Genomic DNA, 18,124 nt, shown 5'->3' on the forward strand with positions numbered 1-18,124 from the left:
AACTAGAGACTAGATCTGCTCACTGCAAGTAGAGAAGGCCTGCCCAGTGCAGTGTCCCAGTGCAGCCAGAAATAAATAAAACAAAAAAATGTATTTCATAACCAGTCAGCATAAGAACAGTATGAAAAAGCACAATTAAAGCCCAACTCTGTTGCAAACAGAAATGCCAAAATCTTGAAGTACTGGCAAAGCAAAATCAGTAGGATATGTAGTGAAACAAGAAAGCAAGACTTGGTAGAGTTAATCAAAGGAATGTTGCATTATCAGAAAAGTCACTTGATTGTAACTCAAGATTGACTGTAGGGTAAAACCACAAGCACATGTAAGTAAAAATGAATATAATAGTATTAATTTTAAAAATAACATTCAGTTATATTTGATCCTCATTCATTTCCAGATTATTCAGGAAACTAAGAGAAGGAACTACCTTCACCTTATGAAAAATGTCTGTTTAAAAGTCTGCCTTTGGAGGAAATGAGGTCTCAATTTTTACCTTTGGTTTGACTTAATGTTTCCCGAATTGATAGAGGTTAAGACTTTTTTTTGTGTTAGGTCTTAACATTTCTCAGTTCCCTGGAGTGTAATTTGAGAAATCCGTGTTTGAAGGTCATTGACTTCTAGAGGTTTGTTCATTTATATACATAATGACTTCACTATACCACTCTAAAATATACATGTATAAGATATACAAATATATTGTAGTTGCTTAGAATTGGATTTATACTAATATACAGAGAGAAAAAATACATTGCAATCAAATATATTTACTGAATAACTTTACTATTACAATGGAAATCAATTAACCTAGATCCTTTACATATTAACTTTCAAACTCACTTTCAAGGAATCATTGTATATTTCTTCATGTCATTTTTTTCAGTATATAACCAAAATAACTTCCATTTCCTTTAAGGATCTTGGGTGTGCCAGTGGATCGTAATTTTGTTTATTCAAACATTTTTTTTCCCTCACAGTTGCGGTCTTGTAGTAAGAGTGAATTGATATCTAAGAGCTCAGAGATCCTCATGATGTTTCAGCAAGTTCATCGAAAGCCTATGGCATCCTTTGTTACCACTCCTGTTCCACCAGACTTTACCAGGTACAACACTTTTTTTTTTTTTTTTAACTTTATTTGCAAATGCATATACTTAGTTTCAAAAGAATGCTATTACTGAGGACTTGCTGGCAGTCTAGTGGTTAAGACTTCCTGCTTCCACTGCAGGGGCGTAGGTTCGATCTCTGGTTAGGGAACTAAGTTGCTGCATGCCATACAGCCAAGAAGTTAAAAGCAAAAAAAGAATGCTATTGCTGACAACTTGAACGCAGATAGTTCTCCTTGACCAATAAGATAAGTCTCCATTTCTTTGTGAATTACCAAATCAGATATAATATTTATATTCTGTTCAAGCACTGAGTATTATTAAAATAGATTTGAGTCAACTAAGAATGTTCATTAATATTCTAAGGCTAACTATTGGGTAGTGTGGTCAGCCATTTTAGTTTTGAAGATACCTTTTCTGAAGTGTTCCCCTGTTACCAGTGGAAGATAACAAGTGTTGGCATAAATATCACATATAAGGAGAAGGCTCTTACAGTTCAAAGTTGGGTACATGGATCTTCTATTTCAGAGCCAGCTGAAGTGTTTCTCCAAAATGCATATTCCTAGGCTTGTTCCCTGACAGTCTGGAGATGATATTTAGGAAATAATCGTAAGCACCCGAGTAATTCTGCATTAAAGTTTAGCAACCGTTGATAGAGGTAAACTCTTAGGTAATACCACTTGCAGCAGTTTACTCCTGGTATTACTCCTTGGTAATACCACTTGCAGTGGTTTCTCAGGCAAGTAACTCTGTTTGACTTCTTGAGTTTTAGTCTCTATCACATCTAGTGATTGTTTTGATTTCTTTTTCCTTTCTAATTGCCCAAGGAACTCAGAACCTCAATAATGTCTTCCTTTCACTGCCTTCTTTTTTGGGTAATGATAGAAGGAACTGACATTGGGGTTAGGTAGGGGAGGTGGGTCAGGCATTTATAAAGAGAAAACCACCAAGAAATATTTTTTTTTGAAGTCTGATAATTAAGGAGTTTTCCCTGCGAAAAGGCCACTTTAGGGCCCTCTCTCTTTCCAATAAACCTTACTGTCTTACTGTAAAATTTGGCTTTTAACTTACTTTTATTAGAAACTCAATTTATGATTTACAGTATAGAAGAAGCAGGTGTTCATCTGTTGCAGAATAGATCAGCAATGAAGAGAGAGCCAAATAAGAAAGTCTAGCATTTATGGATGTTAAGTTATGGAGGAAAGTTTTGGTGCAAAAGTTTTGGTGCAAAGCTTTGGAGCAAAGCATTGGTGATTGTTTCTAAGCTAATCAGTCCATTGGTTGATGATTTGTGATAAAGCCACAATGAAGAGTAAAAGGTCATTAAACAAGTTAATGTTATTTACAATATTAAAGATCATCTCTGTGCTCAACACTATTGTAAGTGCTACATAGGAGACATGGAATAGGAAGTAATAATCTTACTGGATATATATTCCACATTAAATGGTAGTGATTGTATATTAAAATCAAATATTTGTTACTCAATTATATCAGAAATTCTAAGATGAAGTGTTAGTAAGATACTGGTGTGGTTAAGATGACTTTATAGCCCGGAAAGGAATTGTGTAACAACTTGACAGATACTTAGAATTTCACTGGGCAGATGAGAATAGGATATGTATGCATGAACAAAAATATGAGGATGTGAGAAGAGCTGCTGTATTTGGAAGTCAGGAGAGAAATCATTTCAGCTGGAATTTGAATGGCTATATTGTTTTGGGGCATTTAAGTCCTCCCTGAGCAGGGAAAATACAGTTCTCAGTCCATAAAGTATTTTAGTTTCTGGGAGAAATGGTCAACTTGGGATGGAAAACCAGTTTTTATGTAGCTGACCAGTCTGTTTTCTTAAGGGAACAAGGGATACTAATGTTGTTCTTCCCTTTGTTTATTAAGTTATGAAGTCTCTGGTCTAAAGATTTGCAAATCAGTATTTTTCCGATTATTAGACTAGAGATGTTTTGAGGCTAGCCTCTCCATATTCCATGAAGTTTCACTGATACCATCATGAGCTGATGAGACACGTCTAGTCATCATAAAAACCAGAGTAGAAGAGGTATAGAAATAAAAAGCTTAAGAAGATAAACCTGTGCCTAATTTGCAGGCTGAATGGCAACACCAATATGATTGTAGATAACCTCTGAATGAGTGAACATAATGTGAAAATACTAATAGTTAAAGGTGGTAGAATTGATAGAATTAGATGGTTTAGCAGTTACTGTGACTTTGTATGTTTGTGTAAAAAATGCAAAAATAAGTCTTTGAGGAAGTATTTCTACCAAATTAAGAAAATTTTTTAGCAAACATTTGTAAGTATTTCGTCTATTCAGTGAATATTTGAATGCCAGCTATGTCCCAGGCATGTGCTGTGTACAAGTAGAGGGCACAATAGAGAGTTCTTATTTCCTCAGTTATGATTTAGGGAGAAAGATAGGTGATTGAAGTAGTAATAAAATAAAATGTGATCACTGTTGACAGGGGAAGTATATGTGTCTTTTTTTAATGCTTCCCTGTAGCGCTAATGTTACATGTTTCTGAAAAGTTTTCAGTGAAAAACTATATGTATGTAGGAGTACATCACAGTACCCTAGGATTGATCATTGTTCTCTGTGCTCTGAATGTTTTTTTTTCTCAGCATGTGATAGCCATACTGTACCCTCTTGGTCAGTAAGCTTTAGCGACGTATATGCTTTAACTTATGGCTCAGGGAGTACAGAATCTGCTTGTAATGCAGGAGACCTGGCTTCGATCCCTGGGTCTGGAAGATCCCCTGGAGAAGGGAATGGCTACCCACTCCAGTATTCTTGCCTAGAGAATTCTGTGGACTGAGGAGACTGGTGGGCTACAGTCTATGTGGTCACAAAAAGTTGGGACACAACTGAACGACTGACATGCTTTAACTTGGACTTCGCTGGTGACTGAGACAGCAGAGAATCTGCCTGCAGTGCCAGAGACCCAGATCCTATCCCTAGGTTGGGAAGATCCTCTGGAGAAGGGAGTGGCTACGCACTCCAGTATTCTTACCTGGAGAATTCCATGGACAGAGGAGGACTGGTGGGCTACAGTCCGTGGGGTTGCAAAGAGTTGGATATGACTGAGCAACTCACACTTCCAGTTTCTTGTTTTAGCTTGAAAGCTTTCTGCGTCACACGGTTGCAAGTTAACCATGTCATCTCAATCCTCTGTTTATTTTGTGTTTTTAGAGAGCCCTTTGGCTATTAATGACTGATTAAAAATATGACAGCGTTAGTCTGGCCTGAGAACAAAACAATAGTAACAGAAATGAAGGAACTATATCACAGTGGATATTAAGGACATGGTGGAAGAAACAGTGTGAAGATCAGCAGGCAACTAGGAATTGGTTGAAGTCTATAGACATTATAAAGGATGTTTAGTGGGAGAACTGAACAATATTTGTGTGTTCAGAAGTTGCACAAAATTACAGCCAAAAACATATTATTAATATAGTTAGTAGTTAGTATTAGTTGCTCAGTAAGGATTAACTAGACAAAAGAATCTAGGAATGAGGATTACAAGTCTTCTAACCTAGGAGGACAACTGCCTAGGGCTATGGTTAGGCGTGCTTAACAATAGGATGCTAGCTATACAGTTAACAGTTTCCAGGCAAACTATATCTTATATCCGCTTATGAAAAAGATGTGAGCTGTTTAGCTATACATACTTACCACAAACTAAAGCCTGGTGGGCTACAGTCTAGTGTTGCAAAGAGTCAGACATGACTGAAGCGACTGAGCAAGCAAAGTAATTAGCAGGAAAATGGACTGTCCCTTTGCCTATCTCCTGTAAATGTGGTTTAATTTAGTTCTCTTTGGGGAAGACTATGGAACTAAACTTCCCTAGGTAACCTTGCCTTGCCAAGAAACTGTTAATTTCATCATCTTGCTTGACCCGTATGTATTCTTATAACATTATATACTGTAGAAGGGAATGGCAAACCACTTTTGTATTCTTGCCTTGAGAACCCCATGAACAGTATGAAAAGGCAAAAAGACACTGAAAGATGGACTCTCCAGGTCAGTAGGTGCCCAATATGCTACTGGAGATCAGTGGAGAAGTATCCCCAGAAAGAATGAAGAAACAGAGCCAAAGCAAAAACAACACCCAGTTGTGGATGTGACTAGTGATGAAAGTCAAGTCCAATGCTCTAAAGAGCAATATTGCATAGGAACATGGAATGTCAGGTCCACGAATCAAGGCAAATTGAAAATGGTCAAACAGGAGATGGCAAGAGTGAACGTCGACATTTTAGGACTCAGAGACCTAAAATGGACTGGAACGGGTGAATTTAATTCATATGCAGCTGTGAAATTAAAAGACGCTCTTTGGAAGAAAAGGTGTGACCAACTTAGCATATTAAAAAGCAGAGATATTACTTTGCCAGCAAAGATCTGTCTAGTCAAAGCTATGTTTTTTCCAGTAGTCATGTATGGATGTGAGAGTCAGACTATAAAGAAAGCTGAGCACAGAAGAATTGATGCTATAGAGCTGTGGTGTTGGAGAAGACTCTTGAGAGTCCCTTGGAATGCAAGGAGATCAAACCAGTCCATCCTAGAGGATATTAGTCCTGAATATTCATTGGAAGGACTGATGCTGAAGCTGAAACTCTTAATACATTGGTCACCTGATGCAAAGAACTGACTCATTTGAAAAGACCTTGATGCTGCGAAAGATTCAAGGTGGTAGGAGAAGGGGATGACAGAAGATGAGATGGTTGGATGGCATCACTGACTCAATGGACATGAGTTTGAGTAAACTCTGGGAGTTGGTGATGGACAGGGAGGTCTAGCATGCTGCTGTCCATGGGGTTGCAAAGAGTCGGACACAACTGAGCAACTGAACTGATAACCTTATATAGATTTATTTTCTAGTAAATAATATCAAAGTATTTAGGGTCTGTCAGTATTCCTCATAATTTGTTCTGAAGGAGGAAGTTTGGGGATTTAGTATAAAATTGTTTCCTTTTGTTTCTTTTTGACTTTTTAAAACCTATTTATATGTTTCATACTTAAGGTTCCCAAGCACCGATTTTTTTCTTTTCCTGTTTCCATGTATGTGCTGTGCTTAGTCGCTCAGTTGTGTCTGACTCTGCCACCCCATGGACGGTAATCTGCCAGGCTCCTCTGTCCATGGGGATTCTCCAGGCAAGAATACTGGAGTGGGTTGCCATTTCCTTCTCCAGGGGATCTTCCCGACCCAGGGGTTGAACTCGTGTCTCCTCCCACTCCAGCACTGGCAGATTCTATACCACTGAGCCACCTGGGAAGCTCTTCTTAAGGACTGATTTTAGATTAATAAAATTTTCAAGATATTACTGAGAGACTTGACTTTTTAAACTAAATGAAATGTTCAACTTTAATAAGCCAAATAATTTATTTGGTTTTTGTTCCTTTTTAGTGAACTGGTACCATCTTATGATTCAGCTACTTTTGTTTTAGAGAATTTCAGGTAAGAGGTTTCGACAACTTTAGTGTTTCTTGTATGTGTGTGTAAGTGAGAACCAGGAAGGTGTCACTCCTTGGTTGGATACAGACCTAGTGAACTCTTGTCACTCAATGTGTCGTCTTAGAAGAAACATGGTTCCTGTTAGGAACGGAGAGGTTGTTTGTCAGAATTGTTTTATATCTTCTGGATAGCTTGCTTCTCTAGTGTTGGAAATGGAAGCCCCCCCCCCCCCCTTTTTTTTAAGAAGAGAGTCCACTTAGCTTTTGTTAATAAAGTGAGGTGAATGGGATGACAGATTGATGAGCCCTCCTACCCATCCTCAGAAACAAGAATGGTGGGAAGAAGTCCATTTGGGCCCGTTTATCTCAGTCCTAAGTGAGACTTTGTAGGTGAGAGGGCATTAGTGCCAGAAATTTGTAAGTTTTGTAACTTGCATGCTAAGTCTGTTAGCTTTTACTGCTTTTTCTGTAAGATTAAAAACCAAGATCTTAAAGATCCAAAGAGACTTGGCTTAAAAGGTATCATGGAAGTGGGGAGCAAAAAATATGAGGTCTTGCTTGGGGAAGAGAAAATGCCAAGGGGTGGTAGGTAACACATCAAACTAAGGTCCGGATTTATACCACTTCCAATTTAATTTGTTTTTTCTTATGTAATAATTTTGTTGCTAAAATATAGACAGGTTTTCCCCATGTTTCTTTACCCCTTTAATGCTGAAAAACGGCTTGTTGAAGTGGTAGTTACATTCAAGACATATTGAGGTTTTTTTTTTTTTAAACCCGAAACTTAAAAGATACTGCTGAATATTTCTGTATCATTAAAATTTATTTTATTTCAGAATGTTCGTATATATACATTTATGTAGTGGACCCTTGACTTCTTCAGTCACCTTCATTTACTGGTCTAGGACATCAAAAAAGTAGCATAAGTGGTTGGGTTTTGGTTTTGCCTGTTGGAACTTCACAACAGTTTTGATCTTGGGATTTGGTTGGTTTTCTTTTATTTTAGTACTTTGCGCCAGAGAGCAGATCCTGTTTACAGTCCGCCTCTTCAAGTTTCAGGACTTTGTTGGAGGTTAAAAGTTTACCCAGTAAGTTTTTCATTATTTCTCTTAAATTTTGAAGTCAAGATGTTTCTTTCAGGGTTCTGTCATACACTGGTTCAACTTTTTTAGTGGAGAAAAGAATTAAAGTAATGAAAATTTTATGTTTCAGTAATTTTTTCATTATTTCTCATAAATTTTGAAGTCAAGATGTTTCTTTCAGGGTTCTGTCATACACTGGTTCACTTTTTTAGTGGAGAAAGGAATTAAAGTAATGAAAATTTTATGTTTCTTTATAGGGTATATTGCTAAACTATAAAAAGTGAAGTATAAACAGTATAAACATTGGCATATTACTGAATCTTATTTCAGTAAAAATATTTAGAAGAAAAGTTTTAAGTTCTTACTTAAAAAATGATTACAAAGAAACCACATGTATGCTGATTACGTTCTCTTGGTGCTTTCCAATATGTCTCTTTGACCTGTTTATTTTCTGCAGATTGGCAGGTCGGTGCAGTGATACAATGAAATGTGTACTCAGTTCCTATAGCAGGAATATAAGCAGTAGTGTATGCTTCCATCACATTATATCTAGTTGCATCTCTTTTTGTGATATTGGTGCACATTGCATATATGTTAATTCTTAGGATGTGGCAAAATTGCGTTTCTCATTTTACCTATTATTTAGTTATCAGTATTACAGTGCATATAGAAGAGGCAAGATTCTTTCTGTTATTTAGCAATTTTCCTTATTCCCTGAAAGTTATTAATTAGATTTTTAAAAATACTAAGAACTCATGTGTTTGTACTTAGTCTCTTTGCTATGCCTTCTGTGTCACTCTGCTCTGACCCTAGTAAATCGTCTACTAGTGACTATAGTAGTTAGCTTTCTTGTTGTCTTCTGTGATAAGATGTTCTAGTCTCATGTATTTCCTACTTGAAATTGGTCTTTTTATCCAAAAAGCCCTGATTTCTTTTAGTGGCAGAATTGTATTTCAGGACCAAACTGAGTGTGAGGGGTGCTCATTTCTACCAGGTTGGTCAATGTTTAGAGGCTTTCTTCATGAACAGAACTAGCAAATAACATGGGTAAATGTATGTGGAGGTTTGCGAAAGGGGATTAATATGTATGTATGTATGTATTTAAAAATTTATTTAATAGACTTATATTTTAGAGCAACTTTAGGTTTAACAGCAAAATTGAGTTTTAGGTTCAGTTGAGTTTTAGGAGTTTTAGGTTCAACAGCAAAATTGAGTGGAAAATACAGAGGTCGAGTGGAAAATACCTTCTGACCCCACACATGCAGTCTTCCCCAACTTTTTTTTTTTTTTATCGCAGTAAGTTAGTTTATTTATTTTTTGAAGGTCAAGTTTAAATTTAATGACTTTGGTATTAACTATACACATACTAGTAAGTGCTAAGACTTAAAATCTTCTGGTTCAGTTGTGACTCCAGACAGGATTCAGAGAGGAGTTCTAAAAATCTCTTCTCTGGGTTTTATGGAGACTTTCTTTACCCTCCTGCCTTAGCCTCTTAAGGCACTGCGTCCCCAACTTATTAACATGTTCTGTAGAGAGTGGCGTGTAGGTTGCATTTGATGAATTTATACTGACACATTATCACCCAAAATCCTGCTTCATTCTTGATGTTATACATTTTATAGGTTTTGTTTGTTGTTCTTTTTTGGCTGTGTTGGTTCTTTGTTGTGGTGCATGGGTTTTCTCTAGTTGGGGGTGCAGGCTTAGTTGTCCTGAAGCATGGACAGCTAAGTTGTCTTAGTTCCATGGACAGGGATCAAACCCATGACGCCTGCATTGAAAGGTGGATTCTTAACCAGTGGACCAACCTAGTGTGTTTGTTTTTTTTTTTTAATTGAAGGATAATTGCTTTACAGAATTTTATTGTTTTCTGTTAAACCTCAACATGAATCAGCCATAGGCATATATATATCCCCTCCCTTTTGAACCTCCCTCTCATCTCCCTCCCCATCCCATCCCTCTGGGTTGCTACAGAACACTTATTTGGGTTTCCTGAGACATACAGTAAATTTCTGTTGGCTATCTATTTTACATATGGTAATATAAGTGTTTCCATGTTACCCTCATCATACATCTCACCCTCTCCTCCCCTCTCCCCATGTCCGTAAGTCAATTCTCTATGTCGGTTTCTCCATTGCTTTTAATTCTTAAGTACCATTTTGCTAGATTGCATATATATGCATTAGTATATGATATTTATCTTTCTTTCTGACTTACTTCACTCTCTATAATACACTCTAGATTTATCCACCTCATCAGAACTGACTCAAATGCATTCCCTTTTATGGCTGAGTAATATTCCATTGTGTATATGTACCGCATCTTCTTTATCCATTCATCTGTCAATGGACATCTAGGTTGCTTCCATGTTCTAGCTATTTTAAATATAGCTGTAATGAACAATGGGATACATGTGTCTCTTTCAGTTTTGGCTTCCTCAGGGTATATGCCTAGGAGTGGGATTGCTGGGTCATATGGCAGTTTTATTCCTAGTTTTTTAAGGAATCTTCATACCATCTTCCATAGTGGCCTATCAATTTACATTCCCACCAGCAGTGCAAGAGCATTCCCTTTTCTCCACCCCTTCTCCAACATTTATTGTTTGTAGACTTTTTGATGATGGCCATTCTGACCAGTGTGAGGTGATATCTCATTGTAGTTTTGATTTGCATTTGTCTTCAGTTCAGTCACTCAGTCGTGTCCAACTCTTTGTGACCCCATGAACTGCAACATGCGAGGCTTTCCTGTCCATCAGCAACTTCCGGAACTTACTCAAACTCATGTGTATTGAGTTGGTGACGTTATCCAACCATCTCATTCTCTGTCGTCCCTTTTTCCTCCTGCCTTCAATCTTTCCCAACATCAGGGAAAATTCTCTAATAATGAGCATTGTTGAGCATCTTTTCATGTGTTTGTTAGCCATCTGTATGTCTTCTTTGAAGAAATGTCTGTTTAGGTCTTTTTCCCACTTTTTGATTGGGTTGTTTTTCTAGCATTGAGTTGTATGAACTGCTTGTATATTTTGGAAATTAATCCTTTGTCAGTTTCATTTGCTATTTTCTCCAATTCTGAGGGTTGTCTTTTCACCTTGCTTATAGTTTCCTTTGCTGTACAAAAGCTTTTAAGTTTAATCAGGTCCCACTCGTTTACTTTTGTTTTTATTTCTGTTACTCTAGGAGGTGGGCCATAGAGGATCTTGCTTTATGTCATCGAGTGTTCTGCCTATGTTTTCCTCTAAGAGTTTTATAGTTTCCAGTCTTAAATTTAGGTCTTTAATCCATTTTGAGTTTATCTTTGTGTATGGTGTTAGGAAGTGCTCTCATTTCATTCTTGTACATGTAGCTGTCCAGCTTTCCCAGCACCATTTATTGAAGAGGCTTTCTTTCTTTGCCCCATTGTATATCCTTGCCTCCTTTGTCAAAAAGAAGGTACCCATTGGTGCATGGGTTTATTTCTGGGCTTTCTATCTTGTTCCATTGTTCTATATTTCTGTTTTTTGTGCAAGTACCATACTGTCCTGATGACTGTAGCTTTGTAGTATAGTTTGAAATCAGGAAGGTTGATTCCTCCAGCTCCATTCTTCTTTCTCAAGATGACTTTGAATATTTGGGGTCTTTTGTGTTTCTATGTGAATTGTGACATTTTTTGTTCGAGTTCTATGAAAAATGCCATTGGTAATTTGATAGGGATATAATTGAATCTGTAGATCGCATTTGGTAGTATAGTCACTTTCACAATATTGATTCTTCCTACCCACGAACATGGAATATCTCTCCATCTGTTTATGTCATCTCTGATTTGTTTCATCAGTGTCTTATAATTTTCTGTGTACAGTTCTTTTGTCTCCTTAGGTATGTTTATTCCTAGATATTTAATCCCTTTTCTTGCAGTGGTGAATGGGATTGATTCCTTAATTTCTCTTTCTGATTTTTCATTATTTGTATATAGAAATACAAGTGATTTCTGTGTATTGATTTTGTATCCTGCGACTTGTATCCTTGTTAAATTCACTGATCAGCTCTAGCAATTTTCTGATAGTATCTTTAGGATTTTCTGTGTACAGTGTCATGTCCTCTGCAAACAGTGAGAGCTTTACTTCTTTTCTGATATGGATTTCTTTTATTTCTTTTTCTTCTCTGATTGCTCTAGCTAGGACTTCCAAAACTGTGTTGAATAATAGTGGTGAAAGTGGACACCCTTGTCTTGTTCCTGATCTTTGGCAGAATGCTTTCAGTTTTTCACCATTGAGAATGTTTGCTGTAGGCTTATCATATGTGGCCTTTTCTGTGCCCACTTTTTTAAGAGTTTTAATCTTAAATGGGTGCTGAATATTGTCAAAGGCTTTTTCTGCATCTATTTCAGTTTTTTAATATAGTTCACATTGATTGATTTGTGTATATTGAAGAATCCTTGCATCCCTGGAATAAACCCAACTTGATCCTGGTGTATGAGCTTTTTGATGTTTTGCTGAATTCTGTTTGCTAAGATTTTGTTGAGTATTTTTGCATCTGTGTTCATCAGTGATATTGGCCTGTAGTTTTCTTTTTTTGTGTTGTCTTTGTCTGGTTTTGGTATCAGGGTGATGGTGGCCTCATAGAATGAGTTTGAAAGTGTTCCTCTGTAAGTTTTTGAAAGAGTTTTAGAAGAATAGGCATTATCTCTTCTCTGAATGTTTGATAGACTTCTCCTGTGAAGCCATCTGGTCCTGGGCTTTTGTTTCTAGGGAGATTTTTAATCACAGCTTCAATTTCACTGCTTGTAATTGGGTTGTTCATAATTTCTATTTCTTCCTGGTTCAGTCTTGGAAGATTGACCTTTTCTAAGAATCTGTCCATTTCTTCCAGGTTATCCATTTTATTGCCATATAGTCATTCAAAATAGTCTCTCATAATCCTTTGTATTTCTGCATTGTCTGTTGTAACCTCTCCTTTTTCATTTCTAATTTTGTTGATTTGATTCTTCTCTCTTTTTTTCTTGATGAGTCTGGCCAAAGGTTTGTCAATTTTGTTTATCTTCTTGAAGAACCAGCTTTTGCTTTTATTAATCTTTGCTGTTTTTTCATTTCTTTTTCATTTATCTCTGCTCTGATCTTTATGATTTCCTTCTTCTAATTTTGGGGTTTTTCTGTTCTTTTTCCAGTTGTTTTAGGTGTAAATGTAGGTTGTCTATTCAGTGTTTTCCTTGTTTGTTGAGGTGGGATTATATTGCTCTAAACTTCCTTCTTAGAACTGCTTTTGATCCATCCCATAGATTTTGAGTTGTCGTGTTTTCATTATCATTTGTTTCTTGAAATTTTTTGATTTCCCTCATGATTTCTTCAGTAATATGTTGGCTATTTAGAAACGTATTGTTTGATCTCCATGTGTTTGTTACAGTTTTTTTCTTGTAATTGATATCTAGTCTCATAGCATTGTGGTCTGAAAAGACGCTTGATATGATTTCAGTTTTCTTAAATTTACTGAGATTTGATTTTTCACCCAAGATGTGGTCTATCCTGGAGAATGTTCCATGTGCACTTGAGAAGAAAGTTATTCTTCTGCATTTGGATGGAATGTCCTGAAGATATCAGTGAGACCCATCTCAACTAATATATCATTTAAGACTCATGTTTCCTTATTAATTTTGTTTTGATGATCTGTCCATTGTTGTGAGAGGGCTGTTAAAAGTCTCCTGCTTTACTGTGTTTCTGTCAGTTTCTCCTTTTATGTCTGTTAGTGTTTGTCTTTTGTACTGAAGTGTACCTATGTTGGGTGCCTAGATATTTACAATTGTTACGTCTTCCTCTTGGATTGATCCTTGATCATTATGTAGTGTCCTTCCTTATCTCTTGTAATATTCTTTGTTTTAAGGTCTAATTTGTCTGATATGAGGATTGCTACTCCAGCTTTCTTTTCCTTTTCATTTGCATGGAATGTATTTTTCCATCCTCTCACGTCCCCTTTAGGTCTGAAGTGGGTTTCTTGTAGACAGAATATATATGGGTTTTGTTTTTGTATCCATTCAGCCTACCTGTGTCTTTTGGTTGGGCCTTTTACTCCATTTACATTTAAAGTAATTATTGATATATATGTTCCTATTGCCATTTTCTCTGGAGAAGGAAATGGCAACCCACTCCAGTATTCTTGCCTGCAGAATCCCATGGACAGAAGAGCATGGTGATCGCTTCTTGGCTTTTTGGCTAAGATCAAGTGTAGAAGAGCATGGTGAGGCACAGTCCATGGGTGCGCAAAGAGTTGGACAGGACTGAGTGACTAACACAGACACACATTGCCATTTTCTTCATTGTTTTGGGTTTGATTTTGTAGATCTTTTTCTTCTCTTGTATTTCTTGACTATATAAATCCCTTTAACAGTTGTTGTAAAGCTGGTTTGGTGGTTATCTTTTACTTGTCTGAAAAGCTTTTGTTTTCTCCCATCAACTTTGAATGGGATCCTTTCTGGGTAGAATAATCTTGGTTTTAGATTTTTCCCCTTCAGTACTTTAAATATATTTTGCCATTCCCTTCTGGCCTGCAGAGTTTCTGCTGACAAATCCGCTGTTAAACCTGTGGGGTTTCCCTTGTATATTACTGTGTTGCTTCTTCCTTGCTGCTTTTAATATTCTCTCTTTGTGTTTAATCTTTGTTAGTTTGATTAGTATGTGTCTTGGCATGTTTCTTCTTGGGTTTATCCTATAAGGGACTCTTGAGCCTCTTGGACTTGACTATTTCCATTTCCATATTGGGGAAATCTTCAACTATAATCTCTTCAAAAATCTTCTCATACCCTTTCTTTCTCACTTCTTCTGGGACCCCTGTAATTTGAATGTTGGTGTGTTTGATATTTTCCCAGAGGTCTCTGAGACTATCCTCAGTTGTTTTCATTCTTTTTACTTTATTTTGCTCTTCAGAAGTTATTTTCACCATTTTATCTTCCAGTTCACTGATTTTTTTGTTCTGCTTCAGATTTTCTGCAATTGATTCCTTCCAGAGTATTTTTAATTTCAGTAATTGTGTTTGTCTCTGTATGTTTATTCTTTAATTCTTCTATGTCTTTGTTAATTGATTCTTGCCTTTCCTCCATTCTGTTTTCAAGGTTTTTGATCATCTTTACTGTCATTATTCTGAATTCTTTTTCAGGTAGTTTGCCTATTTCTTCTTCATTTATTTGGACTTCTGTGTTTCTAGTTTGTTCCTTCATTTGTGCAGTATTTCTCTGCCTTTTCATTATTTTTTTAAGCTAATGCCCGAGGTCTCCTTTTCCCAGGCTTCAAGGTTGAATTCAAGATTCCTTTTGGTTTGCCCCACCTACAATTGGTGCAGTGGTTTGTGAAAGTTTTGTATAGGGTGATATTTAAGCAGAGGTTTTTTTTTTTTTTTTTTTTCTTCTGATGGACAAGGCTGAGTTAGTTGGTAATTCTGTCTGTTGATGATTGGGTTTGTGTTTTTGTTTTGTTTGTTGTTTGCCTGTGGAGTCCTGATCAGGGTGCTACTGGTAGTTGGGTGTTGCCAGGTCTTGTATTCAAGTGGTTTCCTTTGTGGGGGTTCTCATTATTTGTTACTCCTTAGGTTTAGTTCTCTGGTAGCCTAGGGTCTTGGAGTCAGTGTTCCCATTCCAAAGGCTCAGGACTTGATCCCTGGTCAGGAACGAAGATTCCACAAGTGGTTTCTCATGGCGTTAAATGAAATTTAAACACGTGCCCAACAAGAAGAAACCAAGGATCAACCCCAGACAAATGACAGTTACAAAATGGGGCAAATAATAATAAAAATAATGGATTATACACATATACATACACATCCATAAGCAAAAATCAAAACAGTCCAGCAAAAATATAGTAGATTGACCTGGTGAACAAAGGAAACCAAAAATTATATCTACCAGTTAAGAACAAAACTAACTAAAGCACAAATTGGAAAACAAAACTGAAGCAAGGTGCCCACTGGAGAATAAAGCAATGAAAACAAAACTATCAAATACGTTGAGAGGAAAGGAAGGAAAGAAAGAATAGGTTTGCAAAGCTAAATAGAGGTAGATAAAGAAGATTCATATACATTAAAGATTAAATGCATGGAGAAAAGAACAGTAAGAAAAGCAAACAAAGGAATAAATATAGAAAAAGTAATAATAGGTTTAAAAAATTAAAATTAAAGATTAAAAGAAGAAAAGAAAAAGGACGAGGAAAGAAAAAGTAACTGCATAGAACTGTAAAAGTCCAACGTAGAGGCAGAGGTTTATAACAACTGTAAAGCGTGTGATTGAAGAAAGAATGGAAAGAAAAAACCTCAAAAGCTTGATTAGATTTCATCATGCCAATAAAATTGACAGCTACACGGAGGCCCGGGATTAGAGGGTGGGGGGTAGGGGGTGAAAGGAGGAAAGACAAGAAAAAAAATCCAAAAGAAACCACAGAACATGTCAGAACAAAAGAATAAATGTTTCTCTTCAGTCACTGCTGTCAGGATCCTTTCCATCTCCTGGGAGTTACCGTCTACCTCCCCTCCCTAGGATGCCCTCCCAACCCTGTGCTGGTCTCTGGACCTGCTGTGGGGGCAGCTCAGATACTAATCTGGTCCTACTCCTGTGTGTTCTTGCCTCCAGTGTCCACAGCGTCAGAACTAGTGCCTTTTCTTTTGTGGGACCTCTCAATGTCCTTTTATATATTCCATAGCCACAGAGTCTGCGTAGTTGATCACTTGGATTTGATCTGCAGCTTGTACAGCTAGTGGGGAGGTTTTGGGTCTTCTTCCTTAGCCGAACTACCCCTGGGTTTCAGTTGTGGTTTTGTTTCCGCCTCTGCATGTGGGTCGTCCACTGACCTTTGCTCCCGAGGCTGCCCTGGAGGACTTGGGTTTGCCCTGTGAGGGCCAGGTGTGGAGGTGGTGCAGCTGCTTGAGTTACAGGGGTTCTGGCACCACCAGGTACTCAGCGGAGTTGGCAGCTAGGGAAGAAGGGGATAAAGTACTCTAGAAGGGTATGGCAGCCAGTATTGGCCAATACGCTCCTGTATTCTTGCCTAGAGAAACCCCCCACCCCTGACAGAGAAGCCTGGCAGACCACAGTCCATAGGGTCACAGAGAGTTGGACACGACCAAAGCAATCCCGCCTGCATAGACTCAAGACTTTTTTTTTGCCTGTGGCAGCTCTGCCCCAGTGAGCATTCAGCGTAAAGCTGGTGCAGCTGCTTGGCTTACAGGGACCCGGGTGGTGCCAAGTGTGCAGGGACATGGACTGCCTCAGTGCTGGAGTTATGACCCTATCAGAGTCTTTTTCCAAGCCTCTGGTAACTGGCGATCAGAAGGCCTCTTTGGCTAGTCTTTTTCTGTAGCTCTGCCTGTTCAGGTGCTTAGAGGGCTCCCTTGCCTGGGGTCCTTCTCTGTTCATCACACACTTAGGCACATAGAGGGGCCCCCCTGACTGGGGTCCTAATCTGTAGATCTGCGTGCCAGGCACTTAAAGGGGCACCCTGGGTGGGGTCCTACTCTGTAGATCGCTGGGTCAGTCACTTAAAGGGACACTCTGCATGGGGTCCTACTCTGTAGTTTAGGGCGTCAGGGCCAGCCTTTCTATTGTTCATCTGCCCATGCTGGCATGTGTGGTCTGAGGGGCTATGGTGATGGCTCCACCCTCTATGCGTGACCCTGCAGTATCGCCTTGCTTCCATGGCTGCCCACCTTTGCTTCACAGGCATTTCCCACCACATCTCCTCCCTCACATCCCATTGGTCAGTCTCTCCACAGTCAACAGCAGCCCTTGTTCTGGGTTTGCTCCACAATCCCTAAGGTCCAGCTCCCAGCTGTTCCGCCTTCTCGGGGACCTGCGTCCCTGTCCAGGGTATATATGGCTGCCACAAGGACTGTCTGATTCTCATTCTTTTTAGGCTGCCGCAGATCAGCTGTTTCACTCTCAGCCTTAAATGTTTCTCCTCTGACTCTGACAGTTACCCCGATGTGGGGATCGGACGCCTGCTTCAGTTCCCCAACTTGCCCAGGGCAGCTCCAGTCCTAGTAACACTCCTGTTTTTCCCCGTAGTTCCTTCATCCTACTGAGTTTTGTGTGATTCTATATATTCTTTTCCGATGGTCAGGTACTTCTGTTTGCTCTCAGCTGGTGTTCTGTGTGCACCTCTGTGTCTGAAGGTGTATTCCTCATGCATCCATGGAGAGATGTTCTCCATGTCCACCTACTCCTCCACCATCTTGTTCTCCCTGTTTTTTGGGGGTCTTTTGACAAATGTGTATATGTAGTTTTTTTTTTATTTTACTTATTTTTGGCTGAACTTTCTTTGTCTTCATTGCTGTGCATGGTTTTTCTAGTTGTTGTGAGCAGGGACTTCTCCTCATTGCAGTTCATGAGCTTCACATTGTGATGGCTTTTCTTATAGGAAGCGCAGGCTCTAGGTGCTCGTGGGTTTCAGTAGTTGTGATACCTGGGCTCTAGAGCATGGGCTTAGTAGTTGTGGCAATTGGGCCTAGTTGCTTCTCATCATGTGGCATCTTCCCAG

At 38.3% G+C, this 18,124-nt stretch overlaps 1 protein-coding gene and 1 non-coding gene across 3 annotated transcripts in view; one reads left to right on the forward strand and one right to left on the reverse strand.

Moving 5' to 3' along the window:
• Positions 1–18,124, forward strand: part of TRIM37 (tripartite motif containing 37) — a 127,969-nt gene that overhangs the window by 25,802 nt on the left and 84,043 nt on the right. For both annotated transcript variants that reach the window (XM_065910108.1, XM_065910109.1), the window contains exons 9-11: positions 975–1,099; positions 6,516–6,566; positions 7,569–7,650. In XM_065910108.1, coding sequence (XP_065766180.1) covers positions 975–1,099; positions 6,516–6,566; positions 7,569–7,650 — 258 coding nt within the window. The remainder of the gene's footprint in view (positions 1–974; positions 1,100–6,515; positions 6,567–7,568; positions 7,651–18,124) is intronic.
• Positions 9,045–9,167, reverse strand: LOC136150454 (small nucleolar RNA SNORA26). Its single transcript, XR_010659874.1, has one exon. It is a non-coding gene; the product is annotated as a small nucleolar RNA SNORA26 (small nucleolar RNA).

Source organism: Muntiacus reevesi, chromosome 18 (assembly GCF_963930625.1).
Source record: "Muntiacus reevesi chromosome 18, mMunRee1.1, whole genome shotgun sequence".
Classification (NCBI taxonomy): Eukaryota; Metazoa; Chordata; class Mammalia; order Artiodactyla; family Cervidae; genus Muntiacus; species Muntiacus reevesi.